Genomic DNA, 27,666 nt, shown 5'->3' with positions numbered 1-27,666 from the left:
GCAGCTATAAACATATTTTGTTTATTTACTGACTTTTTTGTTTGTTTAAAAAGTTAATAAGTTTGTCTGTGGTTGTTACTGAGGAACCCCAAAACGTGTCAACTCTTCTGTCCTGAACTCAAAACTCTTCATTGCAGCTTTACCAAAGCACTGACACTGGAGACTCCTTCCATAAATGTTAAACGTACTGTCAGAACTTTACCACATCAGTGCTTACACACTTTTTAAAAATCTGTGTGTGTGTGTGTATATATATATATACACACACACACACACACACACACACACATATATATATATATATATATATATATATATATATATATATATATATATATATATATATATATAAAGCTGTAGTGTAGTTGTGAAATGGTGACTTGGACATTTGTATGGGGAATATTGTCTCTCAAGGTCAGTATGGCTTTATTAGTTTTGATCAGTAATGATTACTTTTATACTAGGAATTTATCACGGCGTTCTGCATGTGTGTGTGTGTGGGGGGGGGGGGGCATTTTAAAATCAGTGGTTAATAATTTGCTCACATTTGGTGGTTTTGAAGTGACCCGCTGGTCAACAGTTCAAGGTTTGAACTCTAATAGTGGTGAACACAACACCGAAATTACCCCTTATGCAATCACTATCTTACATTATCAAGCCGTATCTCTAATTATAATATAATGTGGTGTGTGTCAGGATTACCAAGAGTGTCATGTTTAATCTGATTTCTGATAGTGGAGGATTATTTATATTATAAAATGTACGCATTTATACCGTTTTGTGATTAACCAGTGTTACTGAGTGGAAGAATACTGCTTCATAACTTGTGTTCAGTGGCTGTAGAATTATTATTAGTGTGCTTGCTCAAGCACACAGCAGCCAAAGGCAAGCACACTATTGTTCTTCTTAAGTTTACTTATTCTGCCTTATTCCGACACGTTTTTTGGATCTACTCCTCCTCCTAGGGCATTCGAGATTTAGGCTACGTTTACACTAGACCGTATCTGTCTCGTTTTCTTCGCGGATGCACTGTCCGTTTACATTAACCCCCCTGAAAAAGCGGGGAAACGGGAATCCGCCAGCGTCCACGTATTCAATCTAGATCGTATCAGCTCCGGTGCTGTGTAAACATTGAGAATACGCGAATACGCTGTGCTGAGCTCTAGCTGGCGTCTCATTGGACAACGTCACTGTGACATCCACCTTCCTGATTCGCTGGCGTTGGTCATGTGACGCGACTGCTGAAAAACGGCGCAGACTTCCGCCTTGTATCACCTTTCATTAAAGAGTATAAAAGTATGAAAATACTGCAAATACTGATGCAAATACTGCCCATTGTGTAGTTATGATTGTCTTTAGGCTTGCCATCCTTCCACTTGCAAGTGGTAAGTGATGTGCGCTGGGATCTCACACACAGCGGCTCAGTCCCGAATCGTGGCTTGTTCACTTCACTCGCGCGCTCTGTGAGCTGCGCAGGGCCGGAGTGCGCACCCTCCAGAGGGCACTCGCTGTTCAGGGCGGAGTGATTTGGAGCGCAGGATGCCTGCGGAGCCGAGCGTATCCGCGTATTGGTGTTGCTGTGTGCACGGCTAACGGTTTTAGTGTAAACGCGAATCGTTTTAAGAACGTTAATCTGATGATCCGCTGATTCGACGTAATGTAAACGTAGCCAGAGACACCGTTCCAACTCTGAGACGTCTGGCCTGAAGTGGTGTAGTGTGCTTGTATAGACCTTGTGCATGCGACGTCGTGGTCACATGATTATCTGTTTACGCCGCCATATTGGGGATCACGCTTTCGCTAGTTTGTAAGTGATACCCGCTGTCGCGCTGTCATCTTCTCAAGTCTGCCTCTTGGCTTATGCTGAATCCCTGGATGTCACAGCAAAAAATCGCTATAGAGATAAGATTGCTGTCTTAGGCTACGTTCAGACTGCAACCTGAAACGACCCATATCCGATTTGTTGTGAAATCCGATTTTTTTTGTTAGGCCGTTCACATTACCAATTATATGAGACTTGTATGCGATCTCCAATATGAACGGAAAACGACCCAAAAGTGTCCCGCATGCGCAAATTGACACGTAATAAGCACATCTACGTAATACGTAAACAACAAAAAAAAAGCGCACTCTTCAAGTTTAATGATTTTTTTTGTTTGTTTGTTTGTTTAATTATCTGGTTAGTGTTAAAGTGTGAGGTCTCATGTGTGTTTTTGTTTCTGAACTGAAATGAAAACGTGTAGCCTGGTAACGAGGGTTGACTCCTAAATATCTCTCTAATTTCTATAGAAGTGCACTACATGTTACTAGGAAGTAATGGATTTTTAAACTCTATATAGTGCACTCGAGCTTCAGTAGGCAGTCATTTGGGATACGGCCGCTGTATTACCAAACTCTTAATTCAGGCTTAATAATTTGCACATATTTATTTCGTCATATTAATAAACTTTTTCTACATTTTTATAAATATTTATTTAGATTGTTTATAGCCAGCTGAATTCTGCAACTTCTCTCAGCGCTGGCTCAAGGTGCAGAAACACCAGTGCAGTTTGCGATGGAGATGAGGCGAGACCTGACGATGTGGTACAGGATGGTTTAAGTTATAAATCAGTTATAGAAACTGTTTTATTTAATCAGGCTAACAGATAAACATCCAGGTCCCTACCAAATCCACCATTAGCTTGATCAATTCTATAAAAGTCTATTTAAATTCTGAAAACTGTACAAATGTTGTTGTTTTCCACCAAAGAGGCGGGATTAGCCAACACAGAATAGTGACGTTTGTCTCTTGTTGATGACGTGTAGGTCGCATGAATGGGACCTGTCCGGTCAGACTGCAGTCGCATGTGAAAATATCGGATATGCATCGGATTTAGGACCACATATCCAAGCGGCCTGGGTCGCATGTGAAAAAATCGGATCTGTGTCGTTCAGATTGTCAATAACAAATCGGATACAGGTCGCATATGGGCAAAAAAATCGGATATGGGTCGGTTCAGGGTGCAGTCTGAACTTAGCCTTAGGGGTCGACCCATATATCATTAGTAAGAGTGAAACCAAATCTGTGCTTGATTGTTCAAGTAATGAGCTGCCAGACGTAAGTTACCCCGATGTATATCACTATCTAATCAACACGCCAGGGGGTTACAGTGGTCAGTCACTAAAAGCTTACAAGTCACTAGACGCTTACAGATATTTCTCCTCAGGATGGGTATGGAATGTGCTAGATCATATGCCTGAAAAGCGTTTTATTTCTTCACAGGTGCGTACCATACATTGACTTTTCAGAATAGATCTTATTTGCATATCGCTATTATCAATGTTGAAATGGAACAGAAATAAGGACTTATAGTAATAAAAATAGTACCAGGGTCTAGGAATACTGTAATAGTAACATAATAATTAATGACATTCAGTATTATATACTCGTGTCCCAGTCTAATCTCCATGTTTATAATCATAAAGGTGTTACACTCTCAACGGCTCAGCAACAAACCACTCGATGTGTGGATCATATGCGAGCAGGATGGTGTTATTGTGAGTGGCCACTGCACATGTACGGTATGGCAGGTCTGGGAGAAGTCTGCTCACATGTAGCAGCAACACTTCTTCCTCCGCTCTCGATCAGCGGGAACCGGTAAAACGATAAACCCTTCGTGCTTTTTCTGTTAGAGCGCCCTACTGCCACACAACAAGCCATTCTGACTGAAAATGTTAATCACTCTCCAAAAATTTCCGCGTGTGAAGTGAGCTGCGGCTTGATACCCAATATGGCGGATAAACAAACTTGACCTCTGACCTATGATGTAGGTGCACAAGGTCTATACAGCTTTTGGATCACCGCGCCCGTTCTCTTGTTCTTGTCGTTTTGTTTTTTTCCCATAGAGAATGAATAGGGCTCATGAATCGAATCGTCCTACTTGGACACGCTCCATCGCAGATGTACCAAACCTCATGCGATACTTCAGGCTGACTCCCCCGACACATACATGCAATCGGTTCTGACCCGCACTCGTATTTTTCCTTTCTTTTTGCTCATCCCTTTTTCCTCCATAGGCTTCCATTGATTTTTGGCCCCATTGAAAATGAATGGTGTTTCAGGAGAAAAACTTTCACTCTCCATCAATTTTTTTTTTTTTTTTTTTTAACCAAGTGACCAAACTTCAAGAAACTTCACTTGATGCCTCAGGCCAAGTCCCTGCACAGATCCATCCCCTCATCTGAGACCTGCACTCGTCTTTTCCTTGGTTTTCACGCATCTCTTTTTACCTCCATAGGCTTCCATTGATTTTTGACCCCATTCAGATGAATGGAGTTTTGCTCAGTAACACTTCACCACACATCCACCAAACTTCATACGGCACCTCAGGCCAAATCACCATCACACACATGATATCGGTTCTGACCCGCACTCGGCTTTGTCTCGCCTTTCGTCCGTCCATCTTTTCTCCATTTTGCCGCTAATCAGTGGAAGCTTGACTGAGTCATTCCTCCCTTCCCCCACAGGTGATGATGCATTTGGCAAGGATCTGCTCATTTGAGACTTTGACAGCAAATCAACTTCAACTCAATGGCCACTTTATTAGGAATACTTACACGCACACAACATAGCAATTAGCATATAAGCATTCACGTGTTACCATGCTAGCTGTTAGCATGTTACCCATTACGATATCATGCCTGCTGTTAGCTCGCGAGTTGTTAGCATGTTATCATGAGAGCTGTTAACATGTTAGGATTAGCATGGTAGCATGCAGAGTTCGCATGTTTGCTGTTACCGAGTTCGCCTGAGCATGTTAGCATGCTAACTGTTAGCTGTTAGCATGTCACCCTCAGCGTGTTAGCATGCCAAAAGTTAACATACTCACCATTAGCATGTTAGCCTGTTAGCATGATAGCTGTCAGCATATTAGCCTTAAAGTGTTAGAATTTCAACAAATAGCATGTTAATCATTAGCATGTTAGAATGTTAGCTGTTAGTATGTTATCGATTAGCATGTTAGCATTAACATGTTAGCATGTTAGCTGTTAGCATGTTGGCATGTTAGCTTCTAGCATGCTAGCATGATAGCTGTTCTGCTACAGCTCAGCAAGCACACTGCATTTTCTCTGCGGAAATGCAGTCTAGTTTATTATTATTATTATTATTATTATTATTATATCCACATTCACTGGATGAGTAATCATGCGCTCTGATTGGCTACTCTGCTACTAGGAGATCGGCTCATCTGCTGTGAGTAGAGAAAAACAAAATGGCGGAGCGTGTTGCTGAACCAACTGAGGATGAAATAAAAATGCTACTTGAAAACAAAACCCCCAAAAATACAAAAAAAAGCAACAAAACATGGAACAAATGTATTTGACAGTAAGAACGCTACATGCCTCGTCAACCATCAGCTCATGTACGACTCGATTTCTTGGAATGACTTAAGTACACCACTGCACTGTTGAACTCTGGTCAGAAGGTATTGGTTTAATTTTGTCTAAGCTTTGACAGTAGTGCAGCTGCTGCAAATCACAGGATTCTTTTATATTCACAAGACATCTGCATAGCAAGTTAGCTACTTCTGTATATAGCTTTAAGGATAATTATAATTATAACCACCCTTTTTTATAGCCCTACCTGTAGTTACTTCTCCCTTAACTACCGTACATATACTGCACAGAACTATTAAACATCTTATTTTATTTATTTATTTATTTATTTATCTGTACATTCTCTACTCACTATAATCGTCTCATTTGCACTAGCTGTACATAGCTGCATTCATCTATACATATTGCTTATCTGCACATACTGTATTTATTTGTATTATACTGCATTTCTGCTATTTGCACTTCTGATTAGATGCTAACTGCATTTCGTTACCCTGTATTTATACTGAGTAATGACAATAAAGTTGAATCTAATCTAATTATATAACAGTACTTTTGTTTTAATATCTTACTATTTTTATAAGAAATGTATTGTTTATTTAGCAAAGAAAACTGCACTGTTTTTCTGTAATGAGGCACTTATTTATCAATACTTGAAGGAGTCTCCAGTGTCGACGCTTTAAGAGAAAATGGACTGGTGATGGAGTGAATGTTTATAGCTGGTATAACAAATCAGAACAGGAACTAACGTGTTTCATGGGTGTTCTACAGCATTAAATGTAACCACAAACTGATGTGTTATTCTTTGTCAAATTGATTGTGGTGCAGTGGTTAGAACTATCGCTTCACATCATGAAGGTTCTGGGTTCGGTACTGTCCACCTGGGGCCTTTTTGTTTTCCCTGTGCCTGTGTGGGTTTCCTCCCACAGTTCAGAGACGTGATGGATCAACTGGCTACTGTAAATTGCACATACTAGTAGGTGTGAATGTAAGTGTGACCGTTGTTTGTTCTCAGCCGGTTATGCCACGCCCACCCGACATTGAGGGCGATAGACATGTTCCATTTCAGAGGACCGTCTCAAGTCGGAGACCGTGTGATCCTCAAAGCCATAGTCAACAACACTTTCAAGAACAGGTGAGACTTTATATAGACAGGAAGTGACATCAGGTGTTGCAAGTGTTTATTTTATTTTAAATTTTTTAAATAAATCGTGTTTTGTTTTGGCAGTATGGAGGTGGGTGTGTGTGCAGAGGCGTATCAGGGGGAGGAGCCACTGAGACACATTAACAGTGCGTTTATGACATTTGAGGTGCTGGATGATGAGGGCAGACCACGCCCACTACCTCAGATACGACCTGAACTGTTGGTGAGGCCAAGATCGAGACTTGCTTCCTGTTTAGACTGTTAAATATTGGTCTTGTAAGCCAGATTTTTAAAATATATATTTTATTTTAATTATTAACAGGATGGAAAAAGGAGATACCAAGAAGCGATTGCCAGAAAGAAGATTCGACTTGACAGGTACTGAACTTAAAAAAAATAAAATAAAATAATGATGAAGATCTCAAACCAGGATAAAATAATGGAACTTATGTAACGGATGTGGTGCGAGGCAGTGAGCTGCTCATTTGTTTATTAGAAATGATTTCAGAAGGGAAGGCTGACTCATAGTCCAGATAGCATCAAGGGAAACTTGACACGTGGGAGTGGATTCTTGTCGATGTTTTTCATTTTAAGAGATTTGATGCAGCTTTATATACATTCCACAGTAGAACAAAGAACAGGAGTAATCCAAAACCCACCAGAATTAGTGAGATTTAAACTGCATTTAAATTACAGAAGAATTGAGAAATTCAGCATCTCTCAAATCCCAGTGGACTACTTCAAGAGTCCAATTTTTTGCCTATAAAACATTCCATGTCGGGCTTTTGTAGGAAAATGATCAACGACAAGGTGTGGCGATGAAGCGGGGTTACAGCGAACACGTCCCAAAGTGTTTTATTCCTCTTATAACACAGCGATTACAGGTTATGCATTTATTAAAAGGTGTGACATGTCATGCTTTTTATCCATAAATGGTTAAATTGCCCTGCAGAATGTGGGAAATCCATGAAACAAACTACTTCCTGTAATCGTAGCTATAAGCAGGTGCACTATTTTCAGAGCTGCTGTTCTAGAAAATGAATCCACACCTTCTGACAACCAGAATTCAGTAGCACTGTGCTATAAAACCAGGTGTTGGTACATGCTGTCACATCACACACCAAAACCAGTTCACAGGGTCCGATCTTACCATGGTTTGCTCCTACCATGTAATATAAATTATTTATTTTAATCATGTATGCAATCAGTTTTGCATGGATGATTTGCATATTCAGTAACATGATCTATTCATCTGTCCAGAAAATACATCATCTCCTGTAAGCACACTGAAGTGCCCTTGTCTGTCCCCTGGGACCCCACTAACCAGGTATCCAGTCCCTTATTATAAAACGATAAAAGATAAGATGCAGGTACACTTTATAGGCCAAAAAACATTTTGCACAACAATCTTATCAGGTTTGATAATCTATATCAGAATGATTAATGCTTTTAACGTATCCCTGAAACACCAACAGGTGTACCTGAGCTACAATAATGTGTTTGCGCTCAAGACGTTAGCAGCCAGAAACAACTGGGTTCTCAGTTGGAAGAAGAACAACGTGAGTATGCTTTCCTTCTCAGATCTCGTCTCGGAGTGTTAAACCTACGGTGTGGTTGAGACGAGTGTTGGTGTTGTCTGGGTTTATAGGTCGGGCTGTACACCCTGGAGGAGAATCAGAGCCTTTGTGTCAGGGTTGAATCCGAGGTGAACATTCCTGCAGCAAGAGCTTTCCTCCTGCTCTCGGATCTCAGCCGCAGGCCCGAATGGGATAAGCATTACAAGTACATTGTTCACTGACTTTTACACCATTGAAATCGCTGGCACTCATTCGGCCCAATTTCATGTGAGAAATGAGAAGCAGCTCACTGAGTGGCTGTTTTAGAGAAACAAAAGTGAGCAAAGCAAGCAAATGTGTTTTAACCGGTGCTCATCCTCTGCAGAAGACAGATCCAAATGGAAAAGTATAGTCTCCTTGGGTATAAAGACTGTTGATTGAGAGTCCAGGACTGGGAGTCAAAGAGAGCGAAGAGAAAAATCACTCTCTCACAGTTCCAGTATCTGACACGCACACACAGTACAACATACACTACCGTTCAAAAGTTTGGGGTCACCCAGACAAGTTTGTGTTTTCCGTGAAAAGTCACACTTTTATTTACCACCATAAGTTGTAAAATGAATAGAAAATATAGTCAAGACATTTTTCTGGCCATTTTGAGCATTTAATCGACCCCACAAATGTGATGCTCCAGAAACTCAATCTGCTCAAAGGAAGGTCAGTTTTATAGCTTCTCTAAAGAGCTCAACTGTTTTCAGCTGTGCTAACATGATTGTACAAGGGTTTTCTAATCATCCATTAGCCTTCTGAGGCAATGAGCAAACACATTGTACCATTAGAACACTGGAGTGAGAGTTGCTGGAAATGGGCCTCTATACACCTATGGAGATATTGCACCAAAAACCAGACATTTGCAGCTAGAATAGTCATTTACCACATTAGCAATGTATAGAGTGGATTTCTTTCAAAAATAAGGACATTTCAAAGTGACCCCAAACTTTTGAACGGTAGTGTACATGCGAGTTTTGTGGAAGATTATGCAAGTCAAGAATAGGCCTCTTTAGTCACAGAAAAAGCTGTTCAAAAACGAGGGCATAAATTCCTCTTGGAAAAGAACCAAGAAGGCGATTGTTTGTCGTTACTGTGTCGTGGGATTATAAGAGCTTCTGTTTTTGTATTTTTACTTTAATGGGATCTATCTGGGCACAGTATCCATATTCTTACAAGAATGAAGAAAGCCAACAACAAGCAACATCCTCTGTGTGTGTGGTTTTTATTTATATATATATATAATAGTGCTGTCAAAAATGTCGCGTTATTAACGCGTTAACTTGACTCAATTTTAACGGCGATAATTTTTTTATCGCGAGATTAACGCTCTGTGACATGATGTAGGTTTTTCATAAGCTTTTGAAACTGCCAGGAACTTGGAACAGAGACTTTGCTTAGAAAAACGATAGCAGCTAGACTGCAATGCCACGCCCCGCACAGCCAGAGTCCTCTGCCCTCCTCCCCCCCACCCCCCAAAGAATCAGCGCGGGCAGGGCGTGCTAGTAGAGATGGGATTTATGGCTCTTTGATGGGATCCGCATCTTTGTGATCCGTTCTTTGAAAAGAGCCGTTCAAAAGACTGGCTCATTTGGCTCTTTTTAAATATTTATTCAGTTTTAAGAAGACAGCGTCTAAAGAAGCCAGATCCCTCTGAACTGTAAACTCAATGCCATCCCAGAAATCCTTCCTGTAATATGCAAATTTGGCCGCCTCTGATTGGACAGCGCGACGCATCAACAGGCAGAAAGTGTAAAAGTACAAAATGTGTTAAGTGAGCTGAAACAGTAAAGATCAGATTCAATGCAATATTTATCAACGAACAACTTAAAGTTAATATAATAGTGTACTTTTATATTATAATCAAGCATGTCAAGCCTACCGGCACTATGTAACCTGTCTCTCTGATTAGAGTTGTAGACTAACTCAAGCAGTAGATCACTTCACTCATGATTCTTTTGCTAGCCCCGGTGCTCGGCTTAGGTTTCACTTTGCAGTGGCTGTGTCAAGACGTGTTATGCTTTGCAATAAAAAAAACATTGGTACAAAGCAAGCCCATTCACATTTTTATGCTGATAAGAGAATTACAATGTTTTTTCATGTGACAAAAATGTGCGATTAAATTGCGATTAATCGCGAGTTAACTATGACAGTCGCGACATTAATCGCGATTAAATATTTTAATCGCTTGACAGCACTAATATATACAACCCTGATTCCAAAAAAGTTGGGACAAAATACAAATTGTAAATAAAAACGGAATGCAATGATGTGGAAGTTTCAAAATTCCATATTTTATTCAGAATAGAACATAGATGACATATCAAATGTTTAAACTGAGAAAATGTATCATTTAAAGAGAAAAATTAGGTGATTTTAAATTTCATGACAACAACACATCTCAAAAAAGTTGGGACAAGACCATGTTTCCCACTGTGAGACATCCCCTTTTCTCTTTACAACAGTCTGTAAACGTCTGGGGACTGAGGAGACAAGTTGCTCAAGTTTAGGGATAGGAATGTTAACCCATTCTTGTCTAATGTAGGATTCTAGTTGCTCAACTGTCTTAGGTCTTTTTTGTCGTATCTTCCGTTTTATGATGCGCCAAATGTTTTCTATGGGTGAAAGATCTGGACTGCAGGCTGGCCAGTTCAGTACCCGGACCCTTCTTCTACACAGCCATGATGCTGTAATTGATGCAGTATGTGGTTTGGCATTGTCATGTTGGAAAATGCAAGGTCTTCCCTGAAAGAGACGTCGTCTGGATGGGAGCATATGTTGCTCTAGAAACTGGATATACCTTTCAGCATTGATGGTGTCTTTCCAGATGTGTAAGCTGCCCATGCCACACGCACTAATGCAACCCCATACCATCAGAGATGCAGGCTTCTGAACCAAGCGCTGATAACAACTTGGGTCATCCTTCTCCTCTTTAGTCCGAATGACACGGCGTCCCTGATTTCCATAAAGAACTTCAAATTTTGATTCGTCTGACCACAGAACAGTTTTCCACTTTGCCACAGTCCATTTTAAATGAGCCTTGGCCCAGAGAAGACGTCTGCGCTTCTGGATCACGTTTAGATACGGCTTCTTCTTTGAACTATAGAGTTTTAGCTGGCAACGGCGGATGGCACGGTGAATTGTGTTCACAGATAATGCTCTCTGGAAATATTCCTGAGCCCATTTTGTGATTTCCAATACAGAAGCATGCCTGTATGTGATGCAGTGCTGTCTAAGGGCCCAAAGATCACAGGCACCCAGTATGGTTTTCCGGCCTTGACCCTTACGCACAGAGATTCTTCCAGATTCTCTGAATCTTTTGATGATATTATGCACTGTAGATGATGATATGTTCAAACTCTTTGCAATTTTACACTGTCGAACTCCTTTCTGATATTGCTCCACTATTTGTCGGCGCAGAATTAGGGGGATTGGTGATCCTCTTCCCATCTTTACTTCTGAGAGCCGCTGCCACTCCAAGATGCTCTTTTTATACCCAGTCATGTTAATGACCTATTGCCAATTGACCTAATGAGTTGCAATTTGGTCCTCCAGCTGTTCCTTTTTTGTACCTTTAACTTTTCCAGCCTCTTATTGCCCCGTCCCAACTTTTTTGAGATGTGTTGCTGTCATGAAATTTCAAATGAGCCAATATTTGGCATGAAATTTCAAAATCTCTCACTTTCGACATTTGATATGTTCTCTATGTTCTACTGTGAATACAATATCAGTTTTTGAGATTTGTAAATTATTGCATTCCGTTTTTATTTACAATTTGTACTTTGTCCCAACATTTTTGGAATCGGGGTTTTGTGTGTGTGTGTGTGTGTGTGTGTGTGTGTGTATATATATATATATATATATATATATATATATATATATATATATATATATAATATAGTGTGTGTGTTCTTTCTATTAAGGACACAGTTTAAATGCATTTTGAGTGACATCAAATTAGTAGCTACGGGCCGTGTTCAACATAAATTAAATCCAAAAGTTATGTAAAAATAGTCACGTAAAGGAAAATTGCGCACATTCAGAGTTGGGTTACACACTTGCTCAAGGAGATTTTCTGCGCTTCATATTCAGATTATTCAAATTGAAGAAAAATCAGGGATGGAAAATACAGACTGAAGATCAGGTTCATTTTCTTTGCTGTCAAACAAGGTACAATGGAACACAAAAGCAAGAAACAATTTAAAAACATTAATATGATAAATGAAGGCAATCACTGAATCTAATAAGAGACAAGTACACTCCCCGGCCACTTTAATAGGAACTTGTTCTAATAAGATTCCTGTTCTTGGCTGCAGGAGTGGAACCCAATGTGGTGTTCTGCTGTTGCATGCTGCGATGCTTTTCTGCTCACCATGGTTGTAAAGAGTTATTTATGAGTTATTGTATCCTTCTTGGCCAAAAAAAAGCTCAAATCAAGCTGTCCATTTTCCTCTGACCTCTCATCAACTAGACGTTTGCTTCCACCCACAAAACTGTTTTTTGCACCATTCTGTGTAAACTCTAGAGCCCTCCCGGAGAGCAGTGGTTTCTGAAATAATCAAACCAGTCCATCTGGTTGAAACCAACACCCATGCCACAGTGAAAGTCAGTCAGTTTTTGAAATCACAATTTTTCTCATTCTGATGATTTGAACACTAACTGAAGCTCTTGATTTGTATCTGATTTTTAAAAAAATTCTAAATAAATGCATTGTGCTGCTGTAATGGGATTGGCTGACCTAGATAACTGCATTAAAAAAACCAGCAGGTTGATTGTAGGGGTGTTCCTAATAAAGTGGTTGGTGAGTGTATATTGTATTGCCGTCCTGGTTGTAATCCTCGTATAGATCCCTGATTTTTAATTTAACAAAATGACTTCCAGACACCTTTATACTGCAGTTTATAAAACAGCACTTGATCAGCACATCCTGTTCTTACGTGTTTTTACTTTAATGAGCTGACTGTTCCTTATACACACAACTTAATGATGCTTAATGTCATGGCCTTAACATGCACCACTGAGCATCTGTAACTTCCATCATGTACGTATTATGTACAGAAGGTGCAAGCTCATCATCAAAGTCGACGAAGATGATCTGATCTACCACGTTCTCGCTCCGCCAGTGACCGAAGGAGGAAAAGACCAGGATTTCATCCTGCTTGCCTCCAGGAGGCCACCGTGTGACACTGAGTGAGCAAGATACTAAAAGAAATAGTTAATGCTTCATATCATATTAAGGTTCCCTTAACTGACTAGTCCCTGTGAATGAGCTGTTACTATAGAAATGATATCATATTAAAATAGTGAGTGCATTTACTGGATTATAAACCTGTGATTTGCAGCTGCACTGCTGTCAGAAAATTAATCAACACCTTAATGATGACCAATCAGAATCCAGAAGCTCTGTCGTATAAAGGAACCTTAATGTAAAGGGTGACGTGAGATCCTTAATTTCGGACTGAAATCTGTGTGTATTTTATGTATCTAGAGATCCATATGTTCTTGCTATACGTTCGGTCACTCTTCCCACACACCCTCCAGTGGAGGACCTGAACAGGGGGGAGATGCTCTGTGCAGGATTCACTATTTATGCCATGTCTGAAAATGTATCAAAGGTAAGTGCTTGGTGTAAACTCACCACAGTAATCAATTTGGTCTTTTTTTGCATTTTGTAATTAATAAAGCCATTTTAGAAATATCTCTTATTTATTTCCTTCCTTCTCCCTTAGTTCATGATGCATGTTTCTTGGCATTGGTCATATTTTTGTCCTCAGATCTCTTACTACAACCAGACCAACCCAGGCGTGTTACCGTACATCGCCACAGACATCGCCGGACTCTCGTCCCATTTCTGTTCCAACTTCTATTCCTGTAGCCAGTACCTGATGGACAACCGAGTTGGACCTTCTGTCATCTCAACACCTCTGTAGCACTCGTTACTGTCACTAACCTGTTCATTTTTTCAACCAGAACAAACTTTTTCCAAAGAAAACACCAGACTTGTGATTTGTTACTTTATTTTGTCAATTTATGGTCACGCAGTTTGGGTGAATAGTTCTGTGTATGTATATTAAACATTTACTAAAGGTTTAAATATTGAATTGGGTCAATTTAAAACATAACATCAGAGGCATTACAAGTGGTGTGTTTGGTTCCAAGTATGGCATTATCTCATCTCATTATCTCTAGCCGCTTTATCCTTCTACAGGGTCGCAGGCAAGCTGGAGCCTATCCCAGCTGACTACGGGCGAAAGGCGGGGTACACCCTGGACAAGTCGCCAGGTCATCACAGGGCTGACACATAGACACAGACAACCATTCACACTCACATTCACACCTACGCTCAATTTAGAGTCACCAGTTAACCTAACCTGCATGTCTTTGGACTGTGGGGGAAACCGGAGCACCCGGAGGAAACCCACGCGGACACGGGGAGAACATGCAAACTCCACACAGAGAGGCCCTCGCCGGCCCCGGGGCTCAAACCCGGACCTTCTTGCTGTGAGGCGACAGCGCTAACCACTACACCACCGTGCCGCCCCATGGCATTATATTAATGGAAAAAAAAAAATTAAAATTGTGTATGGGGGCACAGGTCTGTAAACAAGCACACTGCCACTTTGGCCAGTTTTGTACAAATGGACTAAAGACTAAAATGCCATATTTATACAGTCTTGATTAGAGCTGCATGTGCATCATGGCCAGAGAAAATACTGGTGTTTTGATTTGGTTTGTACATGGTTTTTTGAATAATATTTAAAATGATGCTCCTGTTAAGTAGTTGTGTCCTGTACAAGTCCTAACAAAAGCTAAATGATGTAGTGGAGGAGGGTGATCTGTAGCAATTTTTTTTTTTTAAAACATGCTTGTATTTACACTCTCTTTGGTATCTTGGCGATAAACCCCTTAAATGCATTCGGAATGTTGTAAAAGGTCCGGTGTCTGGTCCCATTACGAATAAACATGAAACTCTCCATCCGAAGTTGTCCATTCCTTGGCCTGTGCTCCACGGTGAGAGAAAACCGTGCCTGACTTTGTTGAAGAATCCTAATTCCAGTCTCCAATTTATCCAGATAGCTAGCTGACAGCTGCAGTGAGACATCCTGCCAAACATTTTGGAAGAGTTCCATCATGTCCTCAACCAGCTGAGGTGTGTAACCCTGATCCAAAACCTCCTGAGGCCAGCTAGGGGCCATGGTGACGTATGGGAAAATCTGGTTAATGGTTCTTACAAACTCCAGGCCTGTGATGTAGCCATTGACACTGAAGACTCCATGGGCAACGTCCATGTTGATCCAGACTGGATGGTAGAGTCGGTCACTAGCATACGTTTCTTGGAGCAGATGTAGCGATGTAGCTAGCTGTATCTGGGACTTCACTCTGACGTAGATGCCCCATGGATTCTTTGAAGCAAGGATTAAATCTAGACAATCCTGGAGAGGCAGTTCTGGCAGTGAACCTTCAACCACTGGAGTCCTCACATCACCTGTTCCAGATGTTACCGGAATCACAAGCATCCCACCTGGGCTTTCTAGAAACATAAATCATGAGGTAGTGTAATGTTACCACCCCAAAGTACACTATATGGCCAAAAGGGGGGGGGGGACACCTGACCATCACATCCATATGGGATACTTGTTGAACATCCCATTCAAGATTTAGTCCCCTGTTGCTCTTATAAGTGCCACTCTTCTCTTCTGGGAAGGCTTTCCACTAGATTTTGGGGTGGGGATTGGTGATGGAGAGCATTAGTGAAGTCAGGTGCTGATGTTACCTGAGGAGGTCTGTGGTTCAGTTCATCCCAAGGGTGTTCAATCAGGGTGCTGTGCAGGACATTTGAGTTCTTCAACTCCAACCTTAACACACCATGTCTTCGTGGAGCTCCTATGCTTTGTGGACAGGAGAATTGTCATGTTGGAACAGGTTTGGCCCTTTTATTTCCAGTGAAGGGAAATTCTAAAGCTACAGCACATAAAGACATTCTATACAGTTGTGTGCTGCCAATTTTGTGGTAAGTTTGGAGAAGAACCACATACAGTATGGGTGTGATGGGCAGGGTGCACATACTTTTGGCCAAATAGTGTAGATTATATTAACATGTCCCAATGTATTTTATTACTCTTCTACAACAGCAATTTGCCAACTTTTTTTTAACCTTTGTTTTAATTCATTCATGAACGTGTTTACTTTTTATCCATTTATAGTTACACTTAATGTTGTAGAATGTCTGCAATATGAATTCCTGTGAATGAGCTGTTACTGTAGAAATGGTAACATGTTAGAACAAGTGTATTTAATATAAATCATTAGAGCTACCCTTAGAGATGTCATATTTTCGAACTTTAAGTTTTGAGAATTTATGATTTCAAGAAAAATCAATGTTTATTGATTATAGTTTTGGACTTGCCATACCTTTGAGTATAGACAGAAGAGAAGCTCGGTCATACACCACCTCCCACAAGATATTAAGTCCGTCACTGTTTGCAGGTTTGAAATAGTCCACTATGTCCCCACCTGTATAGAACTTTCTTGGTCTATTCTTCTGCTCTTAAAAAAATACACAATGATATTAAATATCAATCTAAATATATAAAGGTTCTACATTGGTGGATAAGCCTTGATGGGACCTACTTGCAGCTTCTTTAAACTGGGACAGCACCGGCTCGTAGATGTCATAGTAGATGCGCTGAGGGTTGCTGTTATCTCTAACGAAGAGCAGGTCATTGACAGTGGGGTTCTCCGCACCTTGCCACAAGGTCAAACTGAACCTGGATCATACACCAAGTGTATATGCATTTAAAATGAGAAGCATTACTTCATCCTTGTCCTGATACCTGGGTGATGTTACTCCAGAAGTCCACGGGGTGGAGCTGGATCTGATCTCTAAACTCCTTATCCAGCCTGAAACACGCTAAGTTGTTTCCACCCCCTGGACTTTTGGCTCTGTTCTGCCCAGATCAGTGGAGCTGGATCAGGTCTAACTCCACCCCATGGACTTTTTGTTCTGCAGTGAGGGTACTTTGGTGAAATACCTTGAAGACTGGCTGAGAAGCCAGCTTAGATGAGGCCATGCATTCTTCGTCATAACTGCCAGAACAGGAAACGTGATTTTTTGTGGAAGGTGTTTGATGGTGTCGTACATCTTTATCACCATAGACTGTGTGTAAGTCACATTGGGGAAGAGGGACAGATAAAGAACTTTCCATCCTGGTGAGATGGTTACATCTGGAAACTTTGTCTGGATAAGTTCAAAGAATCTAGCAAGTTCAAAGATAAGGTGAGATGTTAAACCTGAGTTATTCAACAAGCAGTAGAAGAATTATGGAATATCACCAAACACTACATATTTGGATTAAGGAGTAAGGAATAATACATCCCACTCCAAAGTGTATTATTTTTCTATAACCGCATAGCCTTGAAGAGTTTTATTCCTCTTGTACAACAACAGTTTACCACGTTGCAATTTTTACACTTGAATGTTATGCTCTCACTGAGTGCTGTTGACCACAGGCCAGAAATCAGGAACGTTCGGACCAGGAAGGATATCGGCATTCAACCATACAGGACGGTTGATTCCTGTTTGATTCTTGATCTTGAGAAGATTGAGTGAAGGCTCCACAGCTTGAATACTTTTAAAATCCAGTTTTATTCCTACGCACAAGAAAGAAAAAAAAACCTAGCAACTGTTTGCAAGAAATATTCATGATGCAAAGTGCTATATTTTTCGATCATTATTGATTCTTCACCTTTCTTAGATTTGAGAACTGCATCAAGCCACTCTTCCAAAGTGTTATCACTGTAGACATCTGGTGGATGGGCCATGATTGGAATATCGGTTTCGTTGACGGTATTATGACCTTGTACATTGACGTCAGCCTCCAGAATCATAACATCACCTGAGGAATGGATTAATGTTATTTTTGTATCATGCAAGAAAAATTGCATTTACATTGTCACATAGCTAATCAATCTAGACAATCTCGACTTCTAGCTAGTTACGTAGCAAAGTTTTTCATATTTACTTTCCAGGGCTTTTTGAGTTTCGGCTTTGCTGTTGGCAGAGTGATACCATGTAGCATAGAGTCCATCTTTCTCTTCAATCTCTCCATTTTGAAGAAGGAATTCCAGCATGTCTCCACCCGTAGGGAATGGAACCATGGTTTCCGATGTTCCTGAAGAAACAAAGCTCAATTAAATTGTATTTGGTTATGGAGTAGCTAACTACACATAGCAATACTACTATCTTAACTACAGGTGGCAGTAGGTGAGATTTTTTTTTTTAACTATGTTTGTGATTTAGCATGAAAAACAGCTACGTTGCCTTTTTCCATTTCAAATAACCAAATCAATAATATTTTTGAATCAAATGAATTACACTGTATGAACTTTTGTATATGTTAAGAAGCAAGTTTAATATTTCACCTAGAGCCCAGTCCTGGAGAATAATAGCATTGTGCTAAAGCTACATTGGATTCTTTTAGTGACGCAAACAAGACTATCAACATCCATGGCCATATTTATCAACGTTCCTATCTGTGATAGATTCACAAAGCAAAGGATTCACGTAACAGTTTAATTCAATGTTATACTGATTACCACATGCTCGTTAACTAGCTAGCTAGGTATTTCCAGAAGCTGAACCAATAGTGCTGTTGGTTTCCAAATATAAAAGCAAAAATATTTTGGTCATAGCATCTTAGTAGCTTGTAGTGTAGGTAGACACTTTAATAAAAGGGTAGTTTGACAGTTTGGTAGTTTAGATTTTTTTTTTAAACTCATGAGTAACTAGTAGGTAAACAAGTAGCTTCCCCAACACTAAAATAGATATTTGTCACAAAGCAGCTTTACAGCAATCTGCACTGTCAGAAACAGGGGTAGAGTAGGAGCCCATTTCTGTCCCCCAGGGTACAATCTACACTAATATACCCCCAAGGGCTCATTATTGGATTTTGACCTTTTAGGGTCAAAAAGGTACATACATGTTCCCAATCTTCTTCTTTTTTATATAATAAGTGGCAAAGTTTGTTTGTTTGTCTTGAGCTAATGTTACCATTTCTCAACGGATTTTCACCAAATTTGGCAAGTAGGTCCGGAGAGGACCCGGAATTTTGCAGATACGGTATAAGTGAAATTCATGTACGGGCCCCAGGGAGGTCCCTGGGGGGCACAACATCCACCCACCTCCTCCCTCAATGCCTTAACACAAACTCTCGACAGATCTTCACTAAACTTGGCATGAGCTTCAACCCCCCAAAACCGGGCAACGCCAGGTAACCTGCTAGTTAGTATATCTCATCTCATCTCATTATCTCTAGCCGCTTTATCCTTCTACAGGGTCGCAGGCAAATAAATAAATAAATAAATAGAAATTTTAGAAAATAAATTTGAATAACAAGTTTCTATTCTGATTTACATTATAGCAGCGGTAAACAGTCGTTCCCTCACCAGCTTTGCTTTATTCTTTATTCTCTTTCTCAAAGGTAACAAGATGAAAGAAAAAACACACACACACAGAAATGCAAAGTGTAAACTCCTCTGTCCTGAAAATGTCAGAAAAGTTACCGCTTTACCTCTGACTAATAAAAAGCACTGACACTGGAGACTCCTTAGAGGAAATGCCATGCCAGGAATAAACATGTTGAGACATGCTGTTATAGGAAAATAATCAACTTCAGGCTCATACAAGTGACTCTGCTTCATCATTTTTTGAATTTCCCTCTGGGATTAATAAAATATCTATCTATCACAGCACACTGTCACTGATTAATTTCCCGTAACAGCATTACAGTAATCTGAGTGCTTTATTCCGGATGTATTTAAAAATGTAAATATTTAATGATACACTCCAGGGGGCGGGGCTTGTATGAGTGGCAGCTTTTCTCATCTCATCTCATCTCATCTCATTATCTCTAGCTGCTTTATCCTTCTACAGGGTCGCAGGCGAGCTGGAGCCTATCCCAGCTGACTACGGGCGAAAGGCGGGGTACACCCTGGACAAGTCGCCAGGTCATCACAGGGCTGACACATAGACACAGACAACCATTCACACTCACATTCACACCTACGCTCAATTTAGAGTCACCAGTTAACCTAACCTGCATGTCTTTGGACTGTGGGGGAAACCGGAGCACCCGGAGGAAACCCACGCGGACAACATGCAAACTCCACACAGAAAGGCCCTCGCCGGCCCCGGGGCTCGAACCCAGGACCTTCTTGCTGTGAGGCGACAGCGCTAACCACTACACCACCGTGCCGCCCTTAGTTAGTATATAAATGGTACAAATAAGTACCTTAGAGGGTACTGCCCCAGTGACAAGCCAGTGTGCCCCTAAAGGTACAATAATATACTTTATTTTCTGTGAGTGTGGATGTAGATTTATACAGTATTTAGATCCTTAATGAGCCACCCAGAGGATTGTATACTAAATTAATTAAGTTTGAGAAAGTGTGTGTTGTAGTGGGGTAACAGATGCCAAGCAGAGTGGGAAAAAAAACCAAAAAACAAAACCCCTTACTTTACAAAATGGCAGCATAAAAAGAATGAAATCCAGTGTTCATTTATTTACTTTAATTGAATCTATTATTAATAATATTCACAATAAACAATTCTTCCATGATGCAAATATAGTCTGGCAAGAGTAAGCAAAATATTGGTCAAAATATATGGACAGCCAATCAAAATTTAGAATTGAACCCAGCTGACACACTTTTTTTAAAAATTATTTTTGTAAAAACAGAATTCTGAACAGGCGGCACGGTGGTGTAGTGGTTAGCGCTGTCGCCTCACAGCAAGAAGGTCCTGGGTTTGAGCCCCGTGGCCGGCGAGGGCCTTTCTGTGCGGAGTTTGCATGTTCTCCCCGTGTCCGCGTGGGTTTCCTCCGGGTGCTCCGGTTTCCCCCACAGTCCAAAGACATGCAGGTTAGGTTAACTGGTGACTCTAAATTGACCGTAGGTGTGAATGTGAGTGTGAATGGTTGTCTGTGTCTATGTGTCAGCCCTGTGATGACCTAGCGACTTGTCCAGGGTGTACCCCGCCTTTCGCCCGTAGTCAGCTGGGATAGGCTCCAGCTCGCCTGCGACCCTGTAGAAGGATAAAGCGGCTAGAGATAATGAGATGAGAATTCTGAACATTTTAAATCTACATAACCTTGTCAAAAATCTGACATTGTAATGTACACAACATAACAAGGGTAACAGGAAATTTACCTGAGCTTGAATTTTTGACCAGAAGCACGGAGGTTACTGTTATGATGAGCAGCAGGACAACGAGCCCAACAGCCACACAGAACATGGTGAACTGCTGTCTGGTAAAAATCCCCAGTATCGTCTTTGGTTCCTTTTGTTCATCTTCTTCCTCATCTCGTTGGCTTTCATGACTTTGCTTCCTCCTCTCATCCATTATTGCTCAGTTTTCTCTGAAGAAAGCTCAGCTCTGCCGTACGAGTTATGGTGTGCTGCAGTATGTCTGTTTAAAGTCTAGCTATCTTATCAATGGATCATAAAGAAAAAAAATATTCTGGAGAGACAGCACTTTGTTCTGCTGTTATCTGACTCTATAAATGACTCTTGGCCCACAGAAACTAATCTGGGATTAAACTTGACACCATGAACACCATTGGTGAATGAACAGCTAAAAATGGCACTTCAGAGATATCTCGCAGGACATGTGGGACATCTATCGGATTTTCTTTTCCAGTGCAGTCTGAGGCCTGCTGGAGGTTTTCTCAGGTACAATCAGTCTAATCTTCCTCTTTGGTGAGCCATCACCTGATGGCAGGTATTCCTGGACAACAGAGACTGTTGAGAGCACTGGGGTCGTATATTTTTCTCCATCCTGTGGCATATGAAACTCTTTCTGCAGATTCCTGGCATCATCTGGTGTGCTCACTGGCAGGTTCAAGCCCAGGTTTGGGACTTGAGGGTCTGTACTATTTGCTGTACCAAGTGGTTCTGTACTTTCAGCTAAAAGATTTGAACTCTGCATTAGTGAACCTGATTCCTCTGGAGTCTTTTCTAAACTTTGAGTTTCACCTGGATTGGTTGAACTTTCATCACTTTGCAACATCTCGGTACTTTTGCCCTTCTTGGATTTTTCTTCACTCTTGTGTCCTTCACTGTGCTTTTTCACCATACTCTTTTGAGATTTGTCTTTCTTGATCTTTTTGGATGTTCTCTTCACATCTTTTTCCTCGATCTTAGAACCAGACTTGGGATAAACTTTACTTCTCCTAAGAGGGTTCAGATTGAACTTGACCTTTGGTTTATAATTTCCTTGAGATCTTGCTTTATAAAATTTCGAATGCCCTGGATGTGTGCTGCTCCTGTTTCCTTTGGTAGATATCTTTCGCTGACTTGGTTTGCTTTCCTGTCCTAGTGTTTCAGACATTTTTGTCTTGTTGATTTTGTATGGACCTTCTTTTCTAGATACAAACAAGGCATGTTCCATGGACAAATCAAAGGTTACACTCCTCTGCACTCTTGCTTGATTTCCACCCTCTTGACCCATGCTGGACTGGTTGTAATTTAAAGTATCTCTGTACACAATGACCTTGGAGCTTCTGGGAAGTATACCTTCTTTTTGATTTCTAGATATATTGTCCTGGATATCATCCAAATAAGCTTGACGACATTGGTAAACTGGTAAACTACCATATCCAACATGGTGATGCTTCAAGAATGAGTGGTCCTTGTGAGTTGCCATTTTGGTGTTTAGTTGTTCTTCTGGGGTAACTGTTTGACTTTGGGCAATTGACATGTGTCTTTTCAGAGCTATCTGTTGCATTCTCATGGTCGATATGTCTTGTCTTGAAACTCTTCTGCGATAATGTCTTTGAGCTCTACCATCTGTAATTTAAACAAGAATGTTAAAATGTATAGAAATAACCCCGAGCAAATGCAATATTTGCCCCCCAAAATCCACCTTTTCATACCTCCATTGTTGATCCTTGAAGGACAAACATCAGTGTCTTTCCATTGGTCGTTGCCCAAATAGGTTGACCATTCTTCTTCTTCTTCAATACTAGGCTGAACTCCCCTGCAGTTGGTTCTGTGATGGAAAGTCTTTCTCCTGGAACTCAAACTGCAATTTCGGCATATGAAATGGTTCCCCATTGTGTCTGGTCTGCTATCAGATGAAGTATCCTCTTTGTCCCAGGGGGGACGGTCACGATAGTTGCTGTTATAGAGCGCATAAGACATTGAGAGAGTCTCCTTGCCTTTAGAGAAGTCCCATGTCTGGCTGGACTGTTCCTCAACTTCTTTCATCCCCTGCATTGGCTTAAACCTTCTACCCAACTTCCTGTGTACAACTGCAAGTATTGCAAGTGTAATCATGACACCACCTGAAATGTCAAGGTTCTAGTGTCAAAAAATTCCAGATAAATTCACATTCATATTTCTTCATTTGGAAAACCCTTTGGTTTAATGTTAAAGGGGTAAGGTGTTTATTTTAGGGCTTTACGATGGCTCTCTGATGGACCTGGGATTTGACCTCAGAACCATGTTATCACTAGATCAGACAATAAGATTAGTTGTACTCATTAATACTGAAGTGTTTTTTTTTCCATTACCATGTATGTTTTAGTTAAAAACAAAACAAAAAAAACAATCCAGTGCTTTCAGACCAGAGTGTTCTGACTTCCAGTTTTCAATTTGTTCAAATATTTATATTTTGGTGTATTGCTAATTATTAGAACTAAGAAAAAGACATTCATATTCCGTAACTACTTACCCAGGCAAGAACAAACAACAGCGATAACAACATCTCTGATGTAGCGCTGAGATGTGATGGAAGTCTTAGCACTGACAACCGCTGTCATGTTTCTCTCAGCTGGCATACAGTTAGCCTCGGTAAGCTCCAGAACTGTTTGAACTTTGGGGTTGTCTGAACTAGTGCATGCCATCCTCTTCCCATTGTATAACACTTTATCTGGAGACTGGATGTAGCTGTTAAGGAAATGGACTAGTTCTCTCAGCTCACAGTTACAGTTCCAGCGATTAAGGTCCAGGTTTAGCATCGAGAGCCATGAGAGATAAGAGAAAGCATCAGGCATGTACTGCAACCTGTTTCGCGAGAGATCCAGATTACTGAGACGTGGCAGATTGCGAAAACTGTCTCGGCCCACGCAAGTGATGAGGTTATCTGATAAATCCAAGGTCTCCAAGCTTCTCAGGTCAGATGAAGCAAAAGTACTTGAGTTGAGACTTGTGAGAAGGTTCCCCTCCAGCAGTAAAGTTTTCAGAGAATCGGTCTGCTGAAACCAGGATCCAATGATTTCCGTGAGAGCATTGTGGCCCAAATGAAGGGTCTCTAGTTTACGAAGCCAGGAGAATGTCAATCGATCCAGTGAGGGGCTGGAGATAAGGTTGTGGTCTAGAGATAACATTCTGAGGACAGTCAGGTTTTGAAAAGCATTTCCTGTGATGGTAGAGATGTTGTTGTTGCTGAGCACCAAAACACTCATGTTGGATAAATCAGAGAACACGATATGCTCCACGGTGTCTATGAGTCCATCAGTGAGCATCAAGGCTTTGGTTGAGTCTGGAGCCTCTGGAGACAACAGAAGAGGATCAAGATATGAAATAATGAAAGTTACGTTATAAGCTTTGTTGCACAATTCCAATATTTAGCTCAAATTGGATCTATCTTGACGGTTCACATTCGTAGCTGCAGGCTGACCCATATCTGTCTTTACCGAGAACACACCATTCCCCTGAGACTTCAAGCATTTGCACATCAGTTTTTTGGTCATCTGTTTCACTACACTACTTCGATAAGGTTTCGATAAGTTCCTTCTAGTTTTGCTTGGCTCGATTCCTCAAATATAAGATCAATCACCAAGTTCCTCACCCAGCCACTGAATATAGTGTAGTCACTGCCATCTCTGTCCTCCGTTGTTTCATTTCTATTTTAACATAAAAATCTCAAACGCCATGAGAATTTTCTTGCTCATTTAATTGTTTCACCAGTCAGTTGTTATTTCGCTTAGCTGAACTATCATTTTCAAGGACTTCCCATCAGATTCGCATTAACGCCAAATGAAACAGCATACATCTGGTCTTTGGGCTTCAAGCTAGTGGTTTTTGTTATTGTTGGATTTAACAATGATTCATACAGGATGACCATGTCATCTCATCTCATCTCATTTCATTATCTACCTCCCTTGTCCACCATCTACTGTACAACTCCCGGTGCCTAGGCAGGGCAAAGAGCATCATAAAAGACTATACACACCCTGGCTTCCACCTCTTCGACCTGTTGCCCTCTGGCAGGCGCTACAGGGCCATACCAGCCAAAACAAACAGACTCAGGGACAGTTTCTTTCCAAGAGCTGTCACAATACTCAACTCAAGTTTGCACTGAGGAACTGTCATGCTTGAACACCACTGACAAGGTCACCATCACCACAATGCTGCTAACCACTTGATCTCAAACCTAGTCTCTCCTTGTCAGACTGTAAACTGTCATATTTGCACTGTAAATGTCACAAGACTGTCATATTGCACTATCATATCAAGTCAGTTCATCTGTTCTTAGACATCCTCTTCCTTTGTCATTTTAAGTACTGTAAACTGTCATATTTGCACTGTTAAAATCATGGCTATCTGTAAACCGTCTTATTGCACTATCATACCAAGTCAGATCATCTGTTTTTTAGTTGCCTACATACTGAAAATAGGCGTCTGTACATGCCAATGCTACCTCTATCACTTGATGCAGCTAGTCACTTTATTCTCAACCCTGTTACTGCTATGCACCTGTGTTCCTTCAGGGACTTGCACAAGTTTATGTATAGTTGTCAGTAGTTTTTTAGTAGTAGTTTTATATTAGTTTTATTGTACATCTTTTCCTATGTTTATTTTAGTATTTATGTGTGCACTTTATGGTGAAGCTTTAAATCTCATTGTACTTGTATAATGACAATAAAGGCTTTCTATTTCTATTTCTATCTGTAGCCGCTTTATCCTGTTCTACAAGGTCGCAGGCGAGCTGGAGCCTATCCCAGCTGACTACGGGCGAAAGGCGGGGTACACCCTGGACAAGTCGCCAGGTCATCACAGGGCTGACACATAGACACAGACAACCATTCACACTCACATTCACACCTACGCTCAATTTAGAGTCACCAGTTAACCTAACCTGCATGTCTTTGGACTGTGGGGGAAACCGGAGCACCCGGAGGAAACCCACGCGGACACGGGGAGAACATGCAAACTCCGCACAGAAAGGCCCTTGCCGGCCACGGGGCTCGAACCCGGACCTTCTTGCTGTGAGGCAACAGCGCTAACCACTACACCACCGTGCCGCCCAGGATGACCATGTAAAAAATAAAAATAAACAAAGAATCACCATTAAATCTAAAGAAGCATGTTTAACTAGGCTAGTTTTAAGTTTGGTAGCTAGCTTCTTCTAGCTATTTGTGTTTTCGTTGCTAATTCTACCTTATTCATTCCAATAGTGTTGTTAAATATTATTTCATAAAATAGTTATTCAGGGGCGGCATGGTGGTGTAGTGGTTAGTGCTGTCGCCTCACAGCAAGAAGGTCCGGGTTTGAGCCCCGTGGCCGGCGAGGGCCTTTCTGTGTGGAGTTTGCATGTTCTCCCCATGTCCGCGTGGGTTTCCTCCGGGTGCTCCGGTTTCCCCCACAGTCCAAAGACATGCAGGTTAGGTTAACTGGTGACTCTAAATTGACCGTAGGTGTGAATGTGAGTGTGAATGGTTGTCTGTGTCTATGTGTCAGCCCTGTGATGACCTGGCGACTTGTCCAGGGTGTACCCTGCCTTTCGCCCGTAGTCAGCTGGGATAGGCTCCAGGTTGCCTGCGACCCTGTAGAACAGGATAAAGTGGCTAGAGATAATGAGATGAGATGAGAAAATAGTTATTCAATATTCCACTGACTCAATCAAAGACAAACCAAGAATCTGGCGTGTTGGTTTACGATGTTTAGGACATGTTGGTCTTTGGTTGAATTAGTGGAATATTTAACTAGATAGAGTCTGTGACTAAAGTCACAGTGATTTGCGCTAGCTCTTACAAACTGGGATGTCTGGTCACTGTATCCTATAAATCCGGAATGGTAAGAGATGGAGAATGACACTTAGTGAGCAAAAAAATCCCATTTTTCATGGATCATTCTGGTTCAGTGATCCGGATCAGCACCAAAAGTCATAGCAACGTAATTCAGCACAGAGGTATTCTTCATGTGAATTTTGGTGATGATTGATTTAAAACTGAGGGAGAAATAGCGTCCTAAAAATGCCAGGAGAAGAATAAGAATAAAGTAGAAAGATCCTGAGTGAGAATAACAATTTGTACTACCGCTGCTCGTGCAAATAAATCTCATCTCATCTCATTATCTCTAGCCACTTTATCCTGTTCTACAGGGTCGCAGGCAAATAAATAAATAAATAAATAGAAATTTTAGAAAATAAATTTGAATAAATAAATAATAATGTCTAACCTGCTAATGTTTTATACTTTAATTTTGCTAATTCATTTATACATTTATAACATTCCTTGACCTTTATTTGAGTAATATTAT

General features: G+C 40.9%; 2 protein-coding genes across 4 annotated transcripts in view; one reads left to right on the top strand and one right to left on the bottom strand.

Annotated features, from left to right (window-relative positions):
* The window catches only part of acot11a (acyl-CoA thioesterase 11a), a 37,002-nt gene extending 22,619 nt beyond the window's left edge, over window positions 1-14,383 (top strand). For all 3 annotated transcript variants that reach the window (XM_060906486.1, XM_060906487.1, XM_060906485.1), the window contains 9 exons: window positions 6,392-6,511; window positions 6,605-6,743; window positions 6,843-6,898; window positions 7,781-7,847; window positions 7,996-8,079; window positions 8,169-8,302; window positions 13,183-13,314; window positions 13,613-13,739; window positions 13,899-14,383. In XM_060906486.1, coding sequence (XP_060762469.1) covers window positions 6,392-6,511; window positions 6,605-6,743; window positions 6,843-6,898; window positions 7,781-7,847; window positions 7,996-8,079; window positions 8,169-8,302; window positions 13,183-13,314; window positions 13,613-13,739; window positions 13,899-14,054 — 1,015 coding nt within the window. In that variant the 3' untranslated portion in view covers window positions 14,055-14,383. The remainder of the gene's footprint in view (window positions 1-6,391; window positions 6,512-6,604; window positions 6,744-6,842; window positions 6,899-7,780; window positions 7,848-7,995; window positions 8,080-8,168; window positions 8,303-13,182; window positions 13,315-13,612; window positions 13,740-13,898) is intronic.
* Window positions 14,384-14,996: 613 nt separating this feature from the next.
* On the bottom strand, window positions 14,997-21,523 carry fam151a (family with sequence similarity 151 member A). Its single transcript, XM_060905483.1, has 8 exons — window positions 21,331-21,523; window positions 18,147-18,296; window positions 17,871-18,020; window positions 17,616-17,775; window positions 17,157-17,381; window positions 16,756-16,892; window positions 16,537-16,671; window positions 14,997-15,655 (listed from the first exon to the last, which is right to left on the bottom strand). Exons 1-8 carry the CDS (start codon window positions 21,521-21,523, stop codon window positions 14,997-14,999), a joined length of 1,809 nt encoding a protein of 602 aa, XP_060761466.1.
* Between the last annotated feature and the right edge of the window lie 6,143 nt (window positions 21,524-27,666).

The sequence above is a fragment of the Neoarius graeffei genome, chromosome 23 (assembly GCF_027579695.1).
Source record: "Neoarius graeffei isolate fNeoGra1 chromosome 23, fNeoGra1.pri, whole genome shotgun sequence".
Classification (NCBI taxonomy): domain Eukaryota; kingdom Metazoa; phylum Chordata; class Actinopteri; order Siluriformes; family Ariidae; genus Neoarius; species Neoarius graeffei.
The sequence above is the reverse complement of the archived record's forward strand: the minus strand, read 5'-3'. Positions and strand labels throughout refer to the sequence as shown.